This window comes from Trichomycterus rosablanca, chromosome 17, assembly GCF_030014385.1.
Source record: "Trichomycterus rosablanca isolate fTriRos1 chromosome 17, fTriRos1.hap1, whole genome shotgun sequence".
NCBI lineage: Eukaryota > Metazoa > Chordata > Actinopteri > Siluriformes > Trichomycteridae > Trichomycterus > Trichomycterus rosablanca.
In genome coordinates this window covers 7,849,478-7,868,159 of record NC_086004.1, presented here as the reverse complement: position 1 = coordinate 7,868,159, position 18,682 = coordinate 7,849,478, and the positions used below count along the sequence as shown (strand labels likewise).

General features: G+C 38.1%; 1 protein-coding gene across 1 annotated transcript; it reads right to left on the bottom strand.

Annotated features, from left to right (window-relative positions):
* Nucleotides 1–1,550: 1,550 nt before the first annotated feature.
* Nucleotides 1,551–10,766, bottom strand: nqo1 (NAD(P)H dehydrogenase, quinone 1). The gene is made up of 6 exons (XM_063012629.1): nucleotides 10,495–10,766; nucleotides 9,173–9,340; nucleotides 3,191–3,321; nucleotides 2,961–3,074; nucleotides 2,198–2,299; nucleotides 1,551–2,093 (listed from the first exon to the last, which is right to left on the bottom strand). The coding sequence occupies exons 1-6, from the start codon at nucleotides 10,496–10,498 to the stop codon at nucleotides 1,785–1,787; spliced, it is 828 nt and encodes a 275-aa protein (XP_062868699.1). The 5' UTR covers nucleotides 10,499–10,766; the 3' UTR covers nucleotides 1,551–1,784.
* Nucleotides 10,767–18,682: the final 7,916 nt, after the last annotated feature.

The following is an 18,682-nucleotide window of genomic DNA, read 5'->3' as shown; positions in this document are numbered from 1 at the left end:
GATGTTCAGATCAGAACAGGAAATTTTTAATGTTACTTTTAGCCTGATTTAACCACGCCAACAACATGAAGACTGGATTTTAGGTTATTTTGAGCTGAACAATCCAATGATATCTAATATTAAAGTCTTCCTTTCTTCTTTAGTCTGATTTAGAAAGGAAAGGGTTGATAATAGATATGCACAGTACACAATGTACAAAACGAAGCTTTTGAAATAAACTCATTTGAAGCAAAAAAGATTCAGATTCGAATCGGTTGACTTCCAGTTCTATCCTGCCACCTGCTGGACAATGAACACAACTACTAATCCTCAATTCTCACTTCTGTATATCGAGATATGCAGGAGCAGGCAACACAACAGAAGCAATAGATAAATCAGATAGTTACAAACTCAGATCTACTGGTAAGTTCTGGTCGTGCTATCTGACAATTAGTGCTTTAATATGTAAGATTGTGATCAAAAATTGGTTGGATTCCAAAACCTTGGGAGTTAACTGTTAGTTGACTCGTGGTGCTTTAAATTCTTACATATTAAAGCACTAATTGTGCTTAATATGTACTGTATTAAAGATTTCATTTAGCTTTTTTGTAAAAGTCTAAAATTAGTTCATAGTTTTTTTATTCTGGTAATATGGTGTAATGAAATTTTTTTTTTAAATATTAGTATTTAATAATTTACTATTTAAAATATTATCTATTAATTTGTAAATATTGGTTTAAAAAAAATTAAAAATATTAAATATTAAAATACTTGACTATTAAAATATATATGAATATATTAAATATATTGTATGATTATAATGATTATGATTTTTAACAGAACATGTTGCAGACAATATTCTGTATTCTTCCATGATACTTTTTGAAATGTTCTGCCAGTCCCTGCTGTGTCACATGCACACATCAGAAGTTTTGCACCTAAAATTAATATTGTAATAACATACAATTTTTTTCTTCTCTTTCTTTCCCCCTTTATTTTTACTTACACATCACAAACATATTATGTAATATGTAATAACCGTAACAGGGTAAAGAAGGTACTGAAGAAGAAGTTTTTAAATTGGAGACATAGCCAAACCCGAACAAAATGCAAATATCACTGTAGTGCAGTGGTACCCAATCGTTTTAGTCACATTACCACTATAAAGAATTTACTTGTTCATGGCACTCCAAAATAGTCTTTATTTTATGTATATTATAACTGTCTAATGTATAACCAACAATTATCAAAATAATTATTAGTTTTAACAATTATAACTTTCAAAAACGTAATAAAAATGCTACCATCATTAATAATGCAGAAATGATAATGACAAGTGAGAGACGTTGCTTCATTGTGGTATATTTCATAGCTTTAAATCCATAGCTAGTCTACAATTACACTTTTTGACTCGTTCCTTAGACAACAAAATAAATCTTCATTTTTAGTTTTAAAATAAGGAAAACTTGTGCTTAACACCTTTTAAATGTGTACATACACATTTTTACAGGATGGAATTCATTAAGTACATGATGTGATGTGAAGCAATGGACAGACACAAACAAAACCAATTAATCTATTAATAGTTTAATGTGATAGTAGTCATTGCATAGTATTTTCAAGTTTTGTATTAACAAACCTACAAAGAGGTAGATTAATGGGTAAATTTAAAACATAATTTAACATATAGGTTGGATCAAAATATTTGTTAATTAACATTTAGTGTTTTACATTCCAGTACATGTGTGTGCATCCTTCACAAATCACTTTACTCACATATCTTTGGGCCTAATTTTAATAGGGCTTTATGGCTCCTGAGCCTTGGTCTGGTTGTTTGGAGGAAGCGGTTTACCCAGGTGATGTGCTGTGGTGAGGCCATATGGTTTAGAGGCGTATGCCTCCTTTACCTCAGGGCGGAGTCGAAACCCTGTCTGAAAACTGAGGTCAAAAAGCTCAGTCGGAGCAAAGGACAAGGGCTTTTCATCCAACAGCCCACCCAGCCTCTTCTGCCATTCCTCCAGCATGGTTGCTCTCACATTAGGTGGAGAGAATCCAGGACTCCAAAAGATCTGTGGGGCCAAGACCTGAAAACCACAGAAGCGCAGGACTCCATTCTGTGTGTGGAAAAAAAACATTTGTTAGTGTTTCTGATAACACGAGCAATATTAAAAGCTTGGTTCATTTATTGTCTGTTTTTCCACCACTTTATATATTCTACCTGTAAAGGCCAGAGTGCAACATTAATGTCACCATGAATGCCATCAGTTAAGTACATAGACTCCATTCCTCCAGTGGTAAATGACAGCATAGCCTTTTTGTTCTAAAGAATGGAGAATAACATTTTAAAAGCAAGTTCATCTATACATAAGCTTATACAAATGGCCATATCAGACTGCTTCTCAGATATTAATTTAAAATGGTTTTAAAATTTAAAATCTGCTCTTTGAACCAATTGTACACTACATGGACAGTAAAATAAAAAAATAAAAAACAATTCCAACCTCTTTCCCCTTTTGTGGATTTAACTGTATTTAGACTTAATTTGTAATGACTATAAATGCCATTTTTACCCACTTAATCACCCATAATAATGAATCTCTTATTTATAAAACTATTCAGACCCTTTGCTGTGGCACTCCAAATTGTGGTCAGGTGCACCCTGTTTTCTGTTTGCTTTAATAATCCTTGTGATGGGTCTAGAACTCAACTGGAATCTGTACTTGTAGAAATTTGAATTGATTAGACATTACATTTTGTATGTCACACACCCAGCTCTATAAGGACCACAATTTATGCTTGTCTAGACATGTTTTTACTTTATCGTTACGGGTGACTAAGTGTAGCTTGATGGGTAAAAATGGCAATTATATCCATAAGGTGTGCAAAATGTTCAATGATTCCATAGACTAATCGAGAAGTGATAATTAGGTTTGCAGATTGACATGCACCTATCAACAACCTAAATACTAATTATTTCAGACCTTGAATACTCCATTATCATAGAGGCTCTGCATAGAAAAAGCAAATCCCTGAGTCAGCACTCGATCAATCCAGCCCTTCACTATAGCAGGAGCGCTGAACCAGTAAAGTGGGAACTGCAAGAAATATGCAAATCATATAAATTAAAAAGACTAGTACACGAGTGAATGAGCATGAATGAAATATTAAGAGTAAACAAGAAAGAGAAGAGTTTTAAAGGAAGAACTCTGACCTGGAAGATTATAAAATCAGCTTCTGTCAGTTTACGCTGCTCTTCTTTAATATCATCACTCAATCTGTCCTCTTTCCAGGCATTCATGGCTTCCTCATTGTAGATGAAGTGATCTGGATTTTTTAAGTCTCCTGCAACAGGTGTGCATGTGACACTTATAATATGATCGTTGGTTCGCCTTTGGTTTAAGAATAATGGATTATATAACATTACTGTAATTAATCAGCAGGTTTTACAATGCTGCTTTTGCATTTAAAAGTGCTGACGAACATATTATTGGTTATGTTTTTTTTAAACAAAGGAATGTTTTGTTGTTATACAATTATACACCAATCACAAATCCTTGATAGATCAAACTTGTTTGTCAAGCACATTCCACAGATACTTCATCTGATGTAGATACAAGTCAACACCTCACGATCTTTGTCATGTTTCATTCCTGAACAGTTTGTTTTTCCAGTTTCCCTGGTGCCACATCTTTCTCAGGTGGGCGGCATAAATGCACATGGCTGTCCACATGATGTAATATAAAAGATTATCAGACAAATCTACTTTCTTTCATTGCTCCCTGGTCCAGTTCTGATGCTCATGTGCCAATTTTAGGTGCTTTTGGCAGAGGACAGGGGTCAGCATGGGCACTATGGTCAGAGAAACATCACTGCTTCTCTAATATTTGGAAAAAAACACCTGGATTTTCAAACCTTTTAGGAATTGCTAATATACACTAAATGACTCCCCTCCTAATTAAGAGTATTTAACAGCTAGACCCTGTGGCAACAGTTCAGCAAAGGCACATTGCAAGACCCATAAAGACATGTTTTGACAAATTTGGTGTGTGGGAACTCCAGTGGCCTGAACAGAGCCTTGACCACAACCAAGCAAAAAGCATGTCATTTATATACAGTGTATCACAAAAGTGAGTACACCCCTCACATTTCTGCAAATATTTTATTATATCTTTTCATGGGACAACACTATAGAAATAAAACTTGGATATAACTTAGAGTAGTCAGTGTACAACTTGTATAGCAGTGTAGATTTACTGTCTTCTGAAAATAACTCAACACACAGCCATTAATGTCTAAATGGCTGGCAACATAAGTGAGTACACCCCACAGTGAACATGTCCAAATTGTGCCCAAAGTGTCAATATTTTGTGTGACCACCATTATTATCCAGCACTGCCTTAACCCTCCTGGGCATGGAATTCACCAGAGCTGCACAGGTCGCTACTGGAATCCTCTTCCACTCCTCCATGATGACATCACGGAGCTGGTGGATGTTAGACACCTTGAACTCCTCCACCTTCCACTTGAGGATGCACCACAGGTGCTCAATTGGGTTTAGTCCATCACCTTTACCTTCAGCTTCCTCAGCAAGGCAGTTGTCATCTTGGAGGTTGTGTTTGGGGTCATTATCCTGTTGGAAAACTGCCATGAGGCCCAGTTTTCGAAGGGAGGGGATCATGCTCTGTTTCAGAATGTCACAGTACATGTTGGAATTCATGTTTCCCTCGATGAACTGCAGCTCCCCAGTGCCAGCAACACTCATGCAGCCCAAGACCATGGTGCTACCACCACCATGCTTGACTGTAGGCAAGATACAGTTGTCTTGGTACTTCTCACCAGGGCGCCGCCACACATGCTGGACACCATCTGAGCCAAACAAGTTTATCTTGGTCTCGTCAGACCACAGGGCATTCCAGTAATCCATGTTCTTGGACTGCTTGTCTTCAGCAAACTGTTTGCGGGCTTTCTTGTGCGTCAGCTTCCTTCTGGGATGACGACCATGCAGACCGAGTTGATGCAGTGTGCGGCGTATGGTCTGAGCACTGACAGGCTGACCTCCCACGTCTTCAACCTCTGCAGCAATGCTGGCAGCACTCATGTGTCTATTTTTTAAAGCCAACCTCTGGATATGACGCCGAACACGTGGACTCAACTTCTTTGGTCGACCCTGGCGAAGCCTGTTCCGAGTGGAACCTGTCCTGGAAAACCGCTGTATGACCTTGGCCACCATGCTGTAGCTCAGTTTCAGGGTGTTAGCAATCTTCTTATAGCCCAGGCCATCTTTGTGGAGAGCAACAATTCTATTTCTCACATCCTCAGAGAGTTCTTTGCCATGAGGTGCCATGTTGAATATCCAGTGGCCAGTATGAGAGAATTGTACCCAAAACACCAAATTTAACAGCCCTGCTCCCCATTTACACCTGGGACCTTGACACATGACACCAGGGAGGGACAACGACACATTTGGGCACAATTTGGACATGTTCACTGTGGGGTGTACTCACTTATGTTGCCAGCTATTTAGACATTAATGGCTGTGTGTTGAGTTATTTTCAGAAGACAGTAAATCTACACTGCTATACAAGCTGTACACTGACTACTCTAAGTTATATCCAAGTTTCATGTCTATAGTGTTGTCCCATGAAAATATATAATGAAATATTTGCAGAAATGTGAGGGGTGTACTCACTTTTGTGATACACTGTATATATACAGTGTATCACAAAAGTGAGTACACCCCTCACATTTCTGCAGATATTTAAGTATATCTTTTCATGGAACAACACTGACAAAATGACACTTTGACACAATGAAAAGTAGTCTGTGTGCAGCTTATATAACAGTGTAAATTTATTCTTCCCTCAAAATAACTCAATATACAGCCATTAATGTCTAAACCACTGGCAACAAAAGTGAGTACACCCCTTAGTGAAAGTTCCTGAAGTGTCAATATTTTGTGTGGCCACCATTATTTCCCAGAACTGCCTTAACTCTCCTGGGCATGGAGTTTACCAGAGCTTCACAGGTTGCCACTGGAATGCTTTTCCACTCCTCCATGACGACATCACGGAGCTGGCGGATATTCGAGACTTTGCGCTCCTCCACCTTCCGCTTGAGGATGCCCCAAAGATGTTCTATTGGGTTTAGGTCTGGAGACATGCTTGGCCAGTCCATCACCTTTACCCTCAGCCTCTTCAATAAAGCAGTGGTCGTCTTAGAGGTGTGTTTGGGGTCATTATCATGCTGGAACACTGCCCTGCGACCCAGTTTCCGGAGGGAGGGGATCATGCTCTGCTTCAGTATTTCACAGTACATATTGGAGTTCATGTGTCCCTCAATGAAATGTAACTCCCCAACACCTGCTGCACTCATGCAGCCCCAGACCATGGCATTCCCACCACCATGCTTGACTGTAGGCATGACACACTTATCTTTGTACTTCTCACCTGATTGCCGCCACACATGCTTGAGACCATCTGAACCAAATAAATTAATCTTGGTCTCATCAGACCATAGGACATGGTTCCAGTAATCCATGTCCTTTGTTGACATGTCTTCAGCAAACTGTTTGCGGGCTTTCTTGTGTAGAGACTTCAGAAGAGGCTTCCTTCTGGGGTGACAGCCATGCAGACTAATTTGATGTAGTGTGCGGCGTATGGTCTGAGCACTGACAGGCTGACCCCCCACCTTTTCAATCTCTGCAGCAATGCTGACAGCACTCCTGCACCTATCTTTCAAAGACAGCAGTTGGATGTGACGCTGAGCACGTGCACTCAGCTTCTTTGGACGACCAACGCGAGGTCTGTTCTGAGTGGACCCTGCTCTTTTAAAACGCTGGATGATCTTGGCCACTGTGCTGCAGCTCAGTTTCAGGGTGTTGGCAATCTTCTTGTAGCCTTGGCCATCTTCATGTAGCGCAACAATTCGTCTTTTAAGATCCTCAGAGAGTTCTTTGCCATGAGGTGCCATGTTGGAACTTTCAGTGACCAGTATGAGAGAGTGTGAGAGCTGTACTACTAAATTGAACACACCTGCTCCCTATGCACACCTGAGACCTAGTAACACTAACAAATCACATGACATTTTGGAGGGAAAATGACAAGCAGTGCTCAATTTGGACATTTAGGGGTGTAGTCTCTTAGGGGTGTACTCACTTTTGTTGCCGGTGGTTTAGACATTAATGGCTGTATATTGAGTTATTTTGAGGGAAGAATAAATTTACACTGTTATATAAGCTGCACACAGACTACTTTTCATTGTGTCAAAGTGTCATTTTGTCAGTGTTGTTCCATGAAAAGATATACTTAAATATCTGCAGAAATGTGAGGGGTGTACTCACTTTTGTGATACACTGTATATATATATATATATATATATATATATATATATATATATATATATATATATAGTATTTTTTTTTACACCTGTTTACAATGAGTACGGCCAAAACACATGTATTCAACAATTACATGGGGTGCGCCTATATATCTTTGGCATTTACAGTGTATGTTTATGTACAGTGTATCACAAAAGTGAGTACACCCCTCACATTTCTGCAGATATTTAAGTATATCTTTTCATGGGACAACACTGACAAAATGACACTTTGACACAATGAAAAGTAGTCTGTGTGCAGCTTATATAACAGTGTAAATTTATTCTTCCCTCAAAATAACTCAATATACAGCCATTAATGTCTAAACCACCGGCAACAAAAGTGAGTACACCCCTAAGAGACTACACCCCTAAATGTCCAAATTGAGCACTGCTTGTCATTTTCCCTCCAAAATGTCATGTGATTTGTTAGTGTTACTAGGTCTCAGGTGTGCATAGGGAGCAGGTGTGTTCAATTTAGTAGTACAGCTCTCACACTCTCTCATACTGGTCACTGAAAGTTCCAACATGGCACCTCATGGCAAAGAACTCTCTGAGGATCTTAAAAGACGAATTGTTGCGCTACATGAAGATGGCCAAGGCTACAAGAAGATTGCCAACACCCTGAAACTGAGCTGCAGCACAGTGGCCAAGATCATCCAGCGTTTTAAAAGAGCAGGGTCCACTCAGAACAGACCTCGCGTTGGTCGTCCAAAGAAGCTGAGTGCACGTGCTCAGCGTCACATCCAACTGCTGTCTTGGAAAGATAGGCGCAGGAGTGCTGTCAGCATTGCTGCAGAGATTGAAAAGGTGGGGGGTCAGCCTGGCAGTGCTCAGACCATACGCCGCACACTACATCAAATTGGTCTGCATTGCTGTCACCCCAGAAGGAAGCCTTTTCTGAAGTCTTTACACAAGAAAGCCCGCAAACAGTTTGCTGAAGACATGTCAACAAAGGACATGGATTACTGGAACCATGTCCTATGGTCTGATGAGACCAAGATTAATTTGTTTGGTTCAGATGGTCTCAAGCATGAGTGGCGGCAATCAGGTGAGGAGTACAAAGATAAGTGTGTCATGCCTACAGTCAAGCATGGTGGTGGGAATGCCATGGTCTGGGGCTGCATGAGTGCAGCAGGTGTTGGGGAGTTACATTTCATTGAGGGACACATGAACTCCAATATGTACTGTGAAATACTGAAGCAGAGCATGATCCCCTCCCTCCGGAAACTGGGTCGCAGGGCAGTGTTCCAGCATGATAATGACCCCAAACACACCTCTAAGATGACCACTGCTTTATTGAAGAGGCTGAGGGTAAAGGTGATGGACTGGCCAAGCATGTTTCCAGACCTAAACCCAATAGAACATCTTTGGGGCATCCTCAAGCGGAAGGTGGAGGAGCGCAAAGTCTCGAATATCTGCCAGCTCCGTGATGTCGTCATGGAGGAGTGGAAAAGCATTCCAGTGGCAACCTGTGAAGCTCTGGTAAACTCCATGCCCAGGAGAGTTAAGGCAGTTCTGGGAAATAATGGTGGCCACACAAAATATTGACACTTCAGGACTTTTTACTAAGGGGTGTACTCACTTTTGTTGCCGGTGGTTTAGACATTAATGGCTGTATATTGAGTTATTTTGAGGGAAGAATAAATTTACACTGTTATATAAGCTGCACACAGACTACTTTTCATTGTGTCAAAGTGTCATTTTGTCAGTGTTGTCCCATGAAAAGATATACTTAAATATCTGCAGAAATGTGAGGGGTGTACTCACTTTTGTGATACACTGTATGTATTAACAAAAATAACAGGCATTTTCAAACCTTTGATATCTGCGGCGGTAGCTGAGGCACGGAAGTTCATGGCATAAAGGTCAGACACGATAACCTTACAGCCTTGCTCAGTCAAAGCCTTAACAGCCACATCCTTGAGTGCAGAGTTAAATGAACGTGGACTCTGATGAGCGTACACAATCAGCACAGTCTTATCCGCTGCAACACAGAAACATTAATCTAAACACACTTACAGAGCTGTGAAAGGGAAAAAACTGCCCCCTCCTGATTGTCTGTTATTGCATATTTGTCACACTGAATAACTTCAAATCCTTAAACACAATATTACACAAACATTGGCAAACATTCTATTTTCACAAACCTTTTAATTATTATCATAAACATCCTATTAATTTATGACAAAAAGGGATGTGTAGTTTCTCATGAAACTAGCAAAAACATTTAAAAAAGACAAAATAAAAATGTGTATACATTATTTTAGTGGGATTTCCAGGGCCTCTGGTGTGTCTTACTTACAACTTCTGATCATGAGACCTGTGTTAATTAATATTCCTGTTCTCCTGTATTGCATTATCATTTCTCTTCCATATAATATATATTTATTAGGATTTTAATGTTATGTTTTACACACTTTAGTTACATTTATGACAAAAACGGGAGTTATTCATTACACAAGAGTTATCAGTTTACAAGTTTAATGTCAAACACAGTCATGGACAATTTAGTATCTCCAATTCACCTAACCTGTATGTTTTTTTGGACTGTAGGAGGAAACCGGAGCCCCTGGAGGAAGCCCATGCAGACACATGCAAACTCCACACAGAAAGGACCCAGACCGCTCCACCTGGGGATCAAAACCAGGACCTTCTTGCTGTGAGGCGACAGTGCTACCCATGCCCCTTCCATAAAAAAAAGTATTCTTTCAGAAAAATAATAATGTACAGTTGATGTTAGACCTGCAGCACTTTTTCTAGCAAAGCCAAATCTGTACAGGTAGGCACATTTCTACCGTCAGATGGCATACAGTTTCTTTTATGCAAAAGATTGGATACCACTGGTCAAAGTCCATGTTTTGTTGATAAAAAAAAAAAAAAAAGAGATAACACATTAGCTAAAAATCAGCATGTTTCATACACAATGACTAAGATAACACATATAAATATATCACACAGCCATAATACATAAACTGTTTTTACAAAGCAGAATTCTAAAAAGCATTTAGAAGGTATGTGGCCCTAAAAACTGCCATACCAATATACTAGGCATACTGCACATAAATACACTTTTGTAGACTTATTTAAATAAAACAGTAAATCACAGCATTGTTATTTACAGTATTAAACATATCTCACCCATTGCTGTGGTTCCAGGTGAGATGTGCAGTCAGTGCTGCAGGTTGGAAAACTTCTGAAGAATGATCTCAGGTATTCTAAAGATCTAGCGTGAGAGGAGCTAGCAGATGTTATCTACTCTCTCTGTCACACAGTGAACAGATAACAATGCAGATGTGCAGATTTAACGTCTGGTTATATATACAGATTACTGAAGACCAGCTCAGGCTGATACTCCTGCACGGCCGGTGGTTGGTTCTCACTCACTGGAATTAAACACACCCTTATGTTACCCTGTGCGTGAGATGCACTGCAGTTCTGGTGGTTATGGTAATGCGGCCTTTCTTGCTATTCTCACGCGATTCACGTAACCAAGCAACCAACTATAATGAGTGAGTTTTAATAATGGAACTGTTTCCGTATTCAGTGAACGCTCCTGACTGAAGTTATCCGACTCGAAACCGACAAAGTCCAAATTTTAAGAAAAAGTATGGATACAGAGTAAGCAATTTTTTATCAATTTACTCAATAGAAATGATTGGAATAATAACCGCTCTGAGGTGGATCGAAGAAATCAAACCAATTAGATCAGTTATATGTAGTGACTCACTAGCAGTTTTAATGAGCTTTGAAACAGGTAAATCAATAAGAGAGGATTTAATTATGGAGGTTAGGCATATTTTACTGAATTTAAAGAACCTTGGAATAATAGTTCAGTTTTGTTGGGTTCCATCACATGTTGGTATTAAAGGAAATGAAATGGCTGATAAATTAGCTAAAAAAAGCGCTAGGAAAAGGAAATATAGAAATTAAAATTCCAATAGGGAAGGGAGAAGCTAAAACCAAAATTAAATCTGAAGTTATACTGAAATGGCAAAATGAATGGGAAACAGAATATAATGCCAGGCAATATTATTCAATTCAAGGAAAGGTGTGGGGGAAAAGGACAACATCAATAGGTATCAACAGAAGGGAAGAGATTGTATATAGTAGATTAAGGTTGGGTCACACAGGTCTTAATAGCACACTACAGGTAATAGGGAAAGGCAATGGGTTATGTAATGTATGTCACGTCCAAGAAGATGTAAATCATGTATTATTTAAATGCAATAAATACACAAAATATAGACACCAATGGCAAGAAAGGGAGGAAGGGAATGAAATAGGAAATATTCTTAAAGAAGAAGGGATGCAGTGTGACCGAATTAAATCATTAATTATATTCCTTAATGATACAGGTTTAATTAAAAGAATCTAAGACCTAGAAAACATAGCCTGTTAAGTCCCTTTACACACTCCTGTACAGTAGGTGGCGGTATGCACCAAAGAGATGTCACCCGCCAATAAACCAACAAGAAGAAGAAGAAGAAGAAACCGACAAAGCACTAAAGTTCCACACGAGTGTCGACAGCAGGGGGTGCCCACACCTCCGTGGATTGAGCTCTACTATTTCAGTCGACAGGTCATCGCGATCTACTTTTTTAAAAGGTTGGCCTCATCGTTTTTCAAAAAAGCTTTGTAGCTTTTTAAAATGCGTTTTAGTTGCCTATACTGATATTCAGCTTTACATGGCAAGCGACTGAAAAATCACACTGAGCTTATTCTGATGATTTGCACTGAATGGTGTCAGCCGGGTTTATGTAGTCTGGACAACAGCTGCTGATGCCAATTCTCAAGCAGCCTTCCAAGTGTTCATCAGTAAGGGTGGACCAGTATTTAGACTTCATTATTTTTATGTGGGTAAAGGCTGGTTCACACAAGTAGGTTGGTTCAAAAATGCTGTCAAACAAGTGGCCACATCTTATGTTTGGATTTTTTTTCCTCAGCCAGCAAGTTCCAAAATTGTCCAGCAGAGGCCCTTGACTTCATATGAAATCTTCTGTATGTAACATGAGCTCTGAATATTCTGTTTTGCAGTGTTCATGCCAGAATCGAACCGTTTAGTGATGGGAATTATGGCTCTTTGAAGGGAGTCGGATCTTTTGGCTCCGTTCCTTTTAAAGAGCCGTTCAGAAAAATGGCTCTTCGTTCTTTTTTTTCAAGCATCGGGAGGCGCTACTGGTAAAAAAGTGCATTTTGTCAGCTTTACATTTAAGTAAAATGTTTCTACAAACAACACTACTTTTATAAGTACAGGTTCCACATTTACTTACATGTCACTTACCATAATACTGTAAACTAACCAGTCAGAAGTCAAATTACTAAAAACATACACACCCGACCACAACCAAGAAAAAGCATATAATTTTTTTGTTGTTATTTTTTTTTACACCTGTTTACAATGTGTACAGCAAAAACACCTGTATTTAAAATTACCTTGGGTGTTCGTATACTTTTGTCTATATAGTGTATATATGTATGTATTAACAAAAATAATAGACATTTTTAGACCATAGATATTACATTTACATTTTCAGCATACGCTTTTATCCAAAGCGACTTACACATTGAGCGGGACACAATGAGCAATTGAGGGTTAAGGGTCTTGCTCAGGGACCCAACAGTGGCAACTTGGTGGTGGCGGGGCTTGAACCGGCAACCTTCTGTTTACTAGTCCAGTACCTTAACCACTGAGCTATCACTGGCCCATAGATATCTGAGGCTGTAGCTGAGGTGCGGAAGTCCATGGAATAAAGGTCAGACACGATGACTTTAAAGCCTTGCTTAATCAAAGCCTGAACAGCCGCCTTAACTTATCTGGTTGCACCATCTTCAGAAACAATGACTGCAATTAACTTTTATTTTTTATTTTTTTTATTTTATGTTTTATTTTATTTGTACATAAAGTACAGTTATCTTTGGACATACAGGCTGATAATTACCAATATACATGACACAGCAAAAAAACTAAAAGCAAATTGATAAATAAAAGAATGGATAAATAAGTTTCTTCGCAATTAACATTTTCAATAAACAAATACTTTACATCACCAGATTTCTTTGCAATCCTGCTTTAAATCTTACCAGAGCATTGTCTGTTGGGTTCAAGTGAGGGCTTTGAGTAGACCACTAAAACTTTAATACTTTTTTCTTCTGAATTCGTTTAATTTCAGCCATTCAGGTGTAAATGTGCTTTTGTAATTTGAGTCATAATTTTGCTGTATACATGGGCAACTCAAAAACTTAAGTTTTTTCCACTCAGAAATTCAAAAGCTGGCAGCTTCTGTAAGTGACACATCTACAGAAAGTGCAAAGTTACTCATGTCATCTTTATTACCTTACAATAAACTGTGTAGGTTCAGATCAAGGCTTTCAGTCAGATTTGGAAAGGCTATTGTAACACTGACTATTTTATAGTTATGTACTATTTATTATTAAATAACTGTGCTTTTTGAGCTTTTATTTATCAAAGAAAAACCGTCGAGTGCAGCTCAGGCATTTTTAAAGTTTTGTATTGTAGGTGCCTTGAACACATGACCAGCTATGCAAATATGCTAAATGTAGTTTGACTGTATGTAAAACAGTAACATAAAAAAACCTCAAACATTTGGATTAGAAGGAAAATCAGACATAATGCATTCATTTATTCATTAATTATTTTCTCTTTAACAATGCTTTATCACAGTGGGTCCAATTTATTGTCTGAAAGGCAAAATATTTAAAGGATTAACAAATCAATGCATGTGTATGCTGTTAAACACAGTACAAAATTCACTTTTATAAATAGAATTATAAATAACCTCAACATGGGAAAAAGGATTAACCCACATGTGATTTATTTAAAAGTACACACCAAATGCCTGTTGACCTGAAACAAACTCATTATGAGAACTCTCTGTCAATATTCCAGCCTCTCATGTTGTGAAAATCAAGGGTCATGTCTATGATTCCAAGAACACCTCACTACCATTAAGGTATGGAGGTGGCAGCATTACTATAATCAGCCAGTACTGTAAAAAGGGTACTTAAACATTAAAAACCATTAAAGGAAAAATGAGTGTATAGATGTACTGGAACATATAAGAGGAGAATTTTATTTAGTTGCTCAAAAACTTTAATCTGTAAAGATGGTGGACTCGTGAACAGGACAACAAAAACCTAACAAACAGCAAAAATAACTTTAGACAGGAGGTACTGGCATGGTCATCTTGTGAAATTTCTTCAATATTTAAGGAGGATTTAAAAATCACAAGTTCCTCAGAGGGACACTTGTAATCTTAGGAATTTAAAATCAGTTTGCCAAAGGGTATTAATTACTGCTTATCATTGGCATCACAGTAATTGCCAACAGGAGCCATGCAACAATGTACTGAGGTTATAGTTGGAATCAAAATTATTCAAACCCCATTGCAAATAAGTTTTATTAGCAAAATAAAGCAAAATAAACAGATATTCAGTGGCTTGTAATAAATCAATCAAACAAGAACAATTTAATAGTTTAGCCCAACACAACTAATATAACAAATGGTTTTCCCAGATTCAACACAAAACACCACTTTTATGGCTACTGCAGTCTCAGTTATTCAATCCCCTGAATAGAATTCCTCATCATTCAAGTTATCTCATGCACACTTGCTGCAACTATTCAGTTTAATTAAATTTGATTTAATTCAACTTTATTGTCATTATGCTAAGAGTTGTTAAGTAGAATGAATTGTTGAGGTATTTCTCCAGTGCAGCAATAAAGAATGTCCAATTATTTACTTATTCATTATTCTAATCTCACGTGGTGATATTGATATTGAATGTCTTCCAAGACATTCCAGCTTTAATTCATCAGTCCACAGAATTTTTTATTTCATTTTATGTTTTACTACTGCTTTTTCCTTGTCAGAATATCAGTTGGTCATGTTTCTCTTGAATCATTGTGTGCATTGTCATATCTAGAACTGCACTTGCATGGTTCCAGTCATATCTAGAAAACAGGCACTGTTTCATTGTTTTGCATAAGATATGCAGATACTATACTAAACCATAGCACAGTCTAACACCCTCGGTTTTAATTGACTGTTTAGCTGATGTGAATCGCTGGAGGCCATATTAATTGCCTCTGCAGCTAATATGAGCACATGAGTCCAATATCTTAATTTGCTCCCAGTACAATATTGTGTACATCCATAAAGTTGAATCAGTTCATCTGGACACAAGTTTGCTGTAGAGATACGTTTTGTCACTCAATCCGAATGACTTCTTCAGTCTGAGCTGGTGGTGAATACTCCAACCTATATGCAGCCGATTTGCATAATGATCGATCACCGTCCATTGCATAACAATGGAACCCGTGATCAGGTCCATAAATCGGCTGCATATAGGTTGGGGTATCACTCTCAGTCTTGCTCCCTTTTGAGTTGGTTGCAACCCATCTTTTTCATCTGGCTTTTGGTTGACCCATAATTGTGATGTGTGTATTGTTTCCATGTCTGTAGATGTTTATTCTTATTTACATTTTTATTTAAATTTTACCTTACTTTTCTTGTACAGTGCCCCTGGGTGTCTTGAAAGGCTCTTATCAAATAAAATGTAGTTATTATTAACACAACCCAGGTAGAATAACAATCCTTCAGAGGATCTCAGCAATTCTTCTATTCAGACTTAGTCAATTACATCTGTATGTAAACGTCCCATCAGCCAATAGCATTCAAACGTTGGATCCCAGCGGTAGTGGGCTAGCGTAATTTACTGCTGTGCCACTCAAGCCCTCAGTCAACAGAATATTTTAATAAAGGTCTTGGAGGTAATTTAGATGTTTTTTTTGCAAATGCAAGATACGTCATTGTGTTTGTTTTTGGTCAGCAGTGCTTTGTGCCTTGCAACTCTTCCATAGATGCCATTTCTGCCCTGTTTTTTTGCCATGCCTTTCTTGTGCAAACGTGTACTTTGACCTTAAGTGAAACCTGCAGTTTATCATCTGGGTTCTTTTGTGACCTCCTGGATGATTTGGTAATGCGTTCTCTGTGCAATTTTGCTGCAAGGGCAAATCACCACATGTTTTCTCCATTTGTGGGTAATGGCTCTCACTGTGGTTTGAGTCTCACTCTGTTTTGCATCTGTATTTGGATATCTTTAGAATATGACATCTTTTGCTTTCTGAGACCTTGTACTTCACATGCTGAACAGAATTTTTTTTCATCAAATTAAATCATTAGTAAAAACATTTTGTTTTTACTTGAGTTATCTTTGTCCAATATAAAAATAGTTTGATGATCTGAAAAAGTATGCAAAATATGCAAAAACAGAAGTCAAACAGGGAGTCAAAGATGTTTTCATAGCATTGGATACACCACTGTGTTTAACAAACTAAAATACTGTAAGCCTTTACCTTAAGCAAGCAACAAAAAAAGAAAAATGATTAAAGAAACAAAATTGTAACAAAATAGAAATGAAACACTGCAACTCAGCTCAGTCCACTCACAGCCCTTACACTTAGCAGAAAGCAAGACAGCAAACAGGGACCCAGCAAACCAGTAGCGGCATTATCTTTCATCTTTGCACTGATTGTGCAAGTTCTCCTACTTAGAAAGATGAGAGAGGTCTGTAATTTTCATCATAGGTACACTTCAACTATGAGAGACAAAATGAGAAAAAATAATCCAGGAAATCACATTGTAGGACTTTTAAAAAATTTATTTGTAAATGATGGTGGAAAATAAGTACAGTGGAAGCTTGACTTACGAGTTTAATTCGTTCTGTGACCAAGCTCGTAACTCAATTTGCTCGTATATCAAATCAAATTTTCCCATTAAAATGAATTGAAACGCTATTAATCCGTTCCAGCCCCCCAAAAACCACACCGATTTTTTTGTTACGTGTTTTTAAATAAGAAAAATTTACTTTATAAATAACAAATAATGTATAAAAAAATAATAATACATATTAAAAGAGAATGTAAAGAAATAAACTGGTTTTATTAAGTGTATTTACCTTAAAAATCAGATGAAGATGCTGGTGGAGGTGGAGATTGGCGGAGGAAGTTGGGGGAGTGTTTCATTTTGTGCTCTATCACTTAACTTACTCGCTACTAGAGGTGGGCGATACCGGGAATTTTGGTATCAATCCGATACCAAGTAAATGCAGGGCCAGTATCGACCTCCGTGAAGCTGGCCCCCCATGTGGTCAAAAATGGAATATAAATATTATGATTCGTTTGTGCTGCGTTTGTGCTGGTTTGTGCCGTAGGAATCATCGTTTGTGCTGGCACCGTTTTAGAGAAATTAAGCATTATATTTTATTACCTGTGACGTCACTCAGCCCCCCATCAGAGCCCAAATTGCACCAAAACCATCTCATTCGTTTGTGCTTCGTTTGTGCTGGTTTGTGCTGCTAAAAGAAATATTTGTGCTGTTTTAATTTTCAAGTTATAAAGCTATAAATATTACACCCGTGACGTCACCAGCCCCCCATCAGAGCCCAAATTGCACCAAAACCACCTCATTCGTTTGTGCTTCGTTTGTGCTGGTTTGTGCTGCTAAAAGAAATATTTGTGCTGTTTTAATTTTCAAGTTATAAAGCTATAAATATTACACCCGTGACGTCACCAGCCCCCCATCAGAGCCCAAATTGCACCAAAACCACCTCATTCGTTTGTGCTTCGTTTGTGCTGGTTTGTGCTGCTAAAAGAAACATTTGTGCTGGTTTAATTCTCAAGTTATTACGCTATAAACATTACACCCGTGACGTCACCAGCCCCCCATTAACGTCCAAATTGCACCAAAACCACCTCATTCGTTTGTGCTGGTTTGTGCTGCTAAAAGAAACATTTGTGCTGGTTTAATTCTATAAATATTGGTCCAGTGGCGTCAGTAGGTGTGTGTCAACTTTTGACAGGTAGTGTATTCAGTAGATGTCACTCACCAATGATGAATGCAATACTAATTGAAATGCAAGACACAGAATATCAAGAAGTGGGTTATGTTTAGTATGAATGTAAAAACAGTTACAATTAATTAATTACAAAATTGTTAAAGACAGAACGTAAACATGTGATACAAAATGTATACAATAGAAACATTGTAGGTTAAACAATGTAGTTCACAATTGATGACTGATCATTTTTCATGGCATCCAGCCATAAAAGTAAAGACTATCAGTCCTTTGTATAAAATACAACATGTGGTTGAATTTTTGTGTTTTCAGGGGCTGTCATGACGCGATTACAAAAGTCATCATATCGCTCCCAGACAAAGTATGACCTCCTGCAGTAGGCCACATAGTGTCCAAGAGTGTCTTTTGGCCCTGGGAGAAATGCCACAATGCCTCTGAGTGTGAACGA

Coding starts and splice junctions, on each gene's coding strand:
- nqo1 (XM_063012629.1), bottom strand. Junction 3,075..3,190: donor CTGATTTTATAATCTTCCAG/GTCAGAGTTCTT, acceptor TATTTCTTGCAG/TTCCCACTTTACTGGTTCAG. Junction 2,094..2,197: donor TTGCACTCTGGCCTTTACAG/GTAGAATATATA, acceptor TTCCACACACAG/AATGGAGTCCTGCGCTTCTG.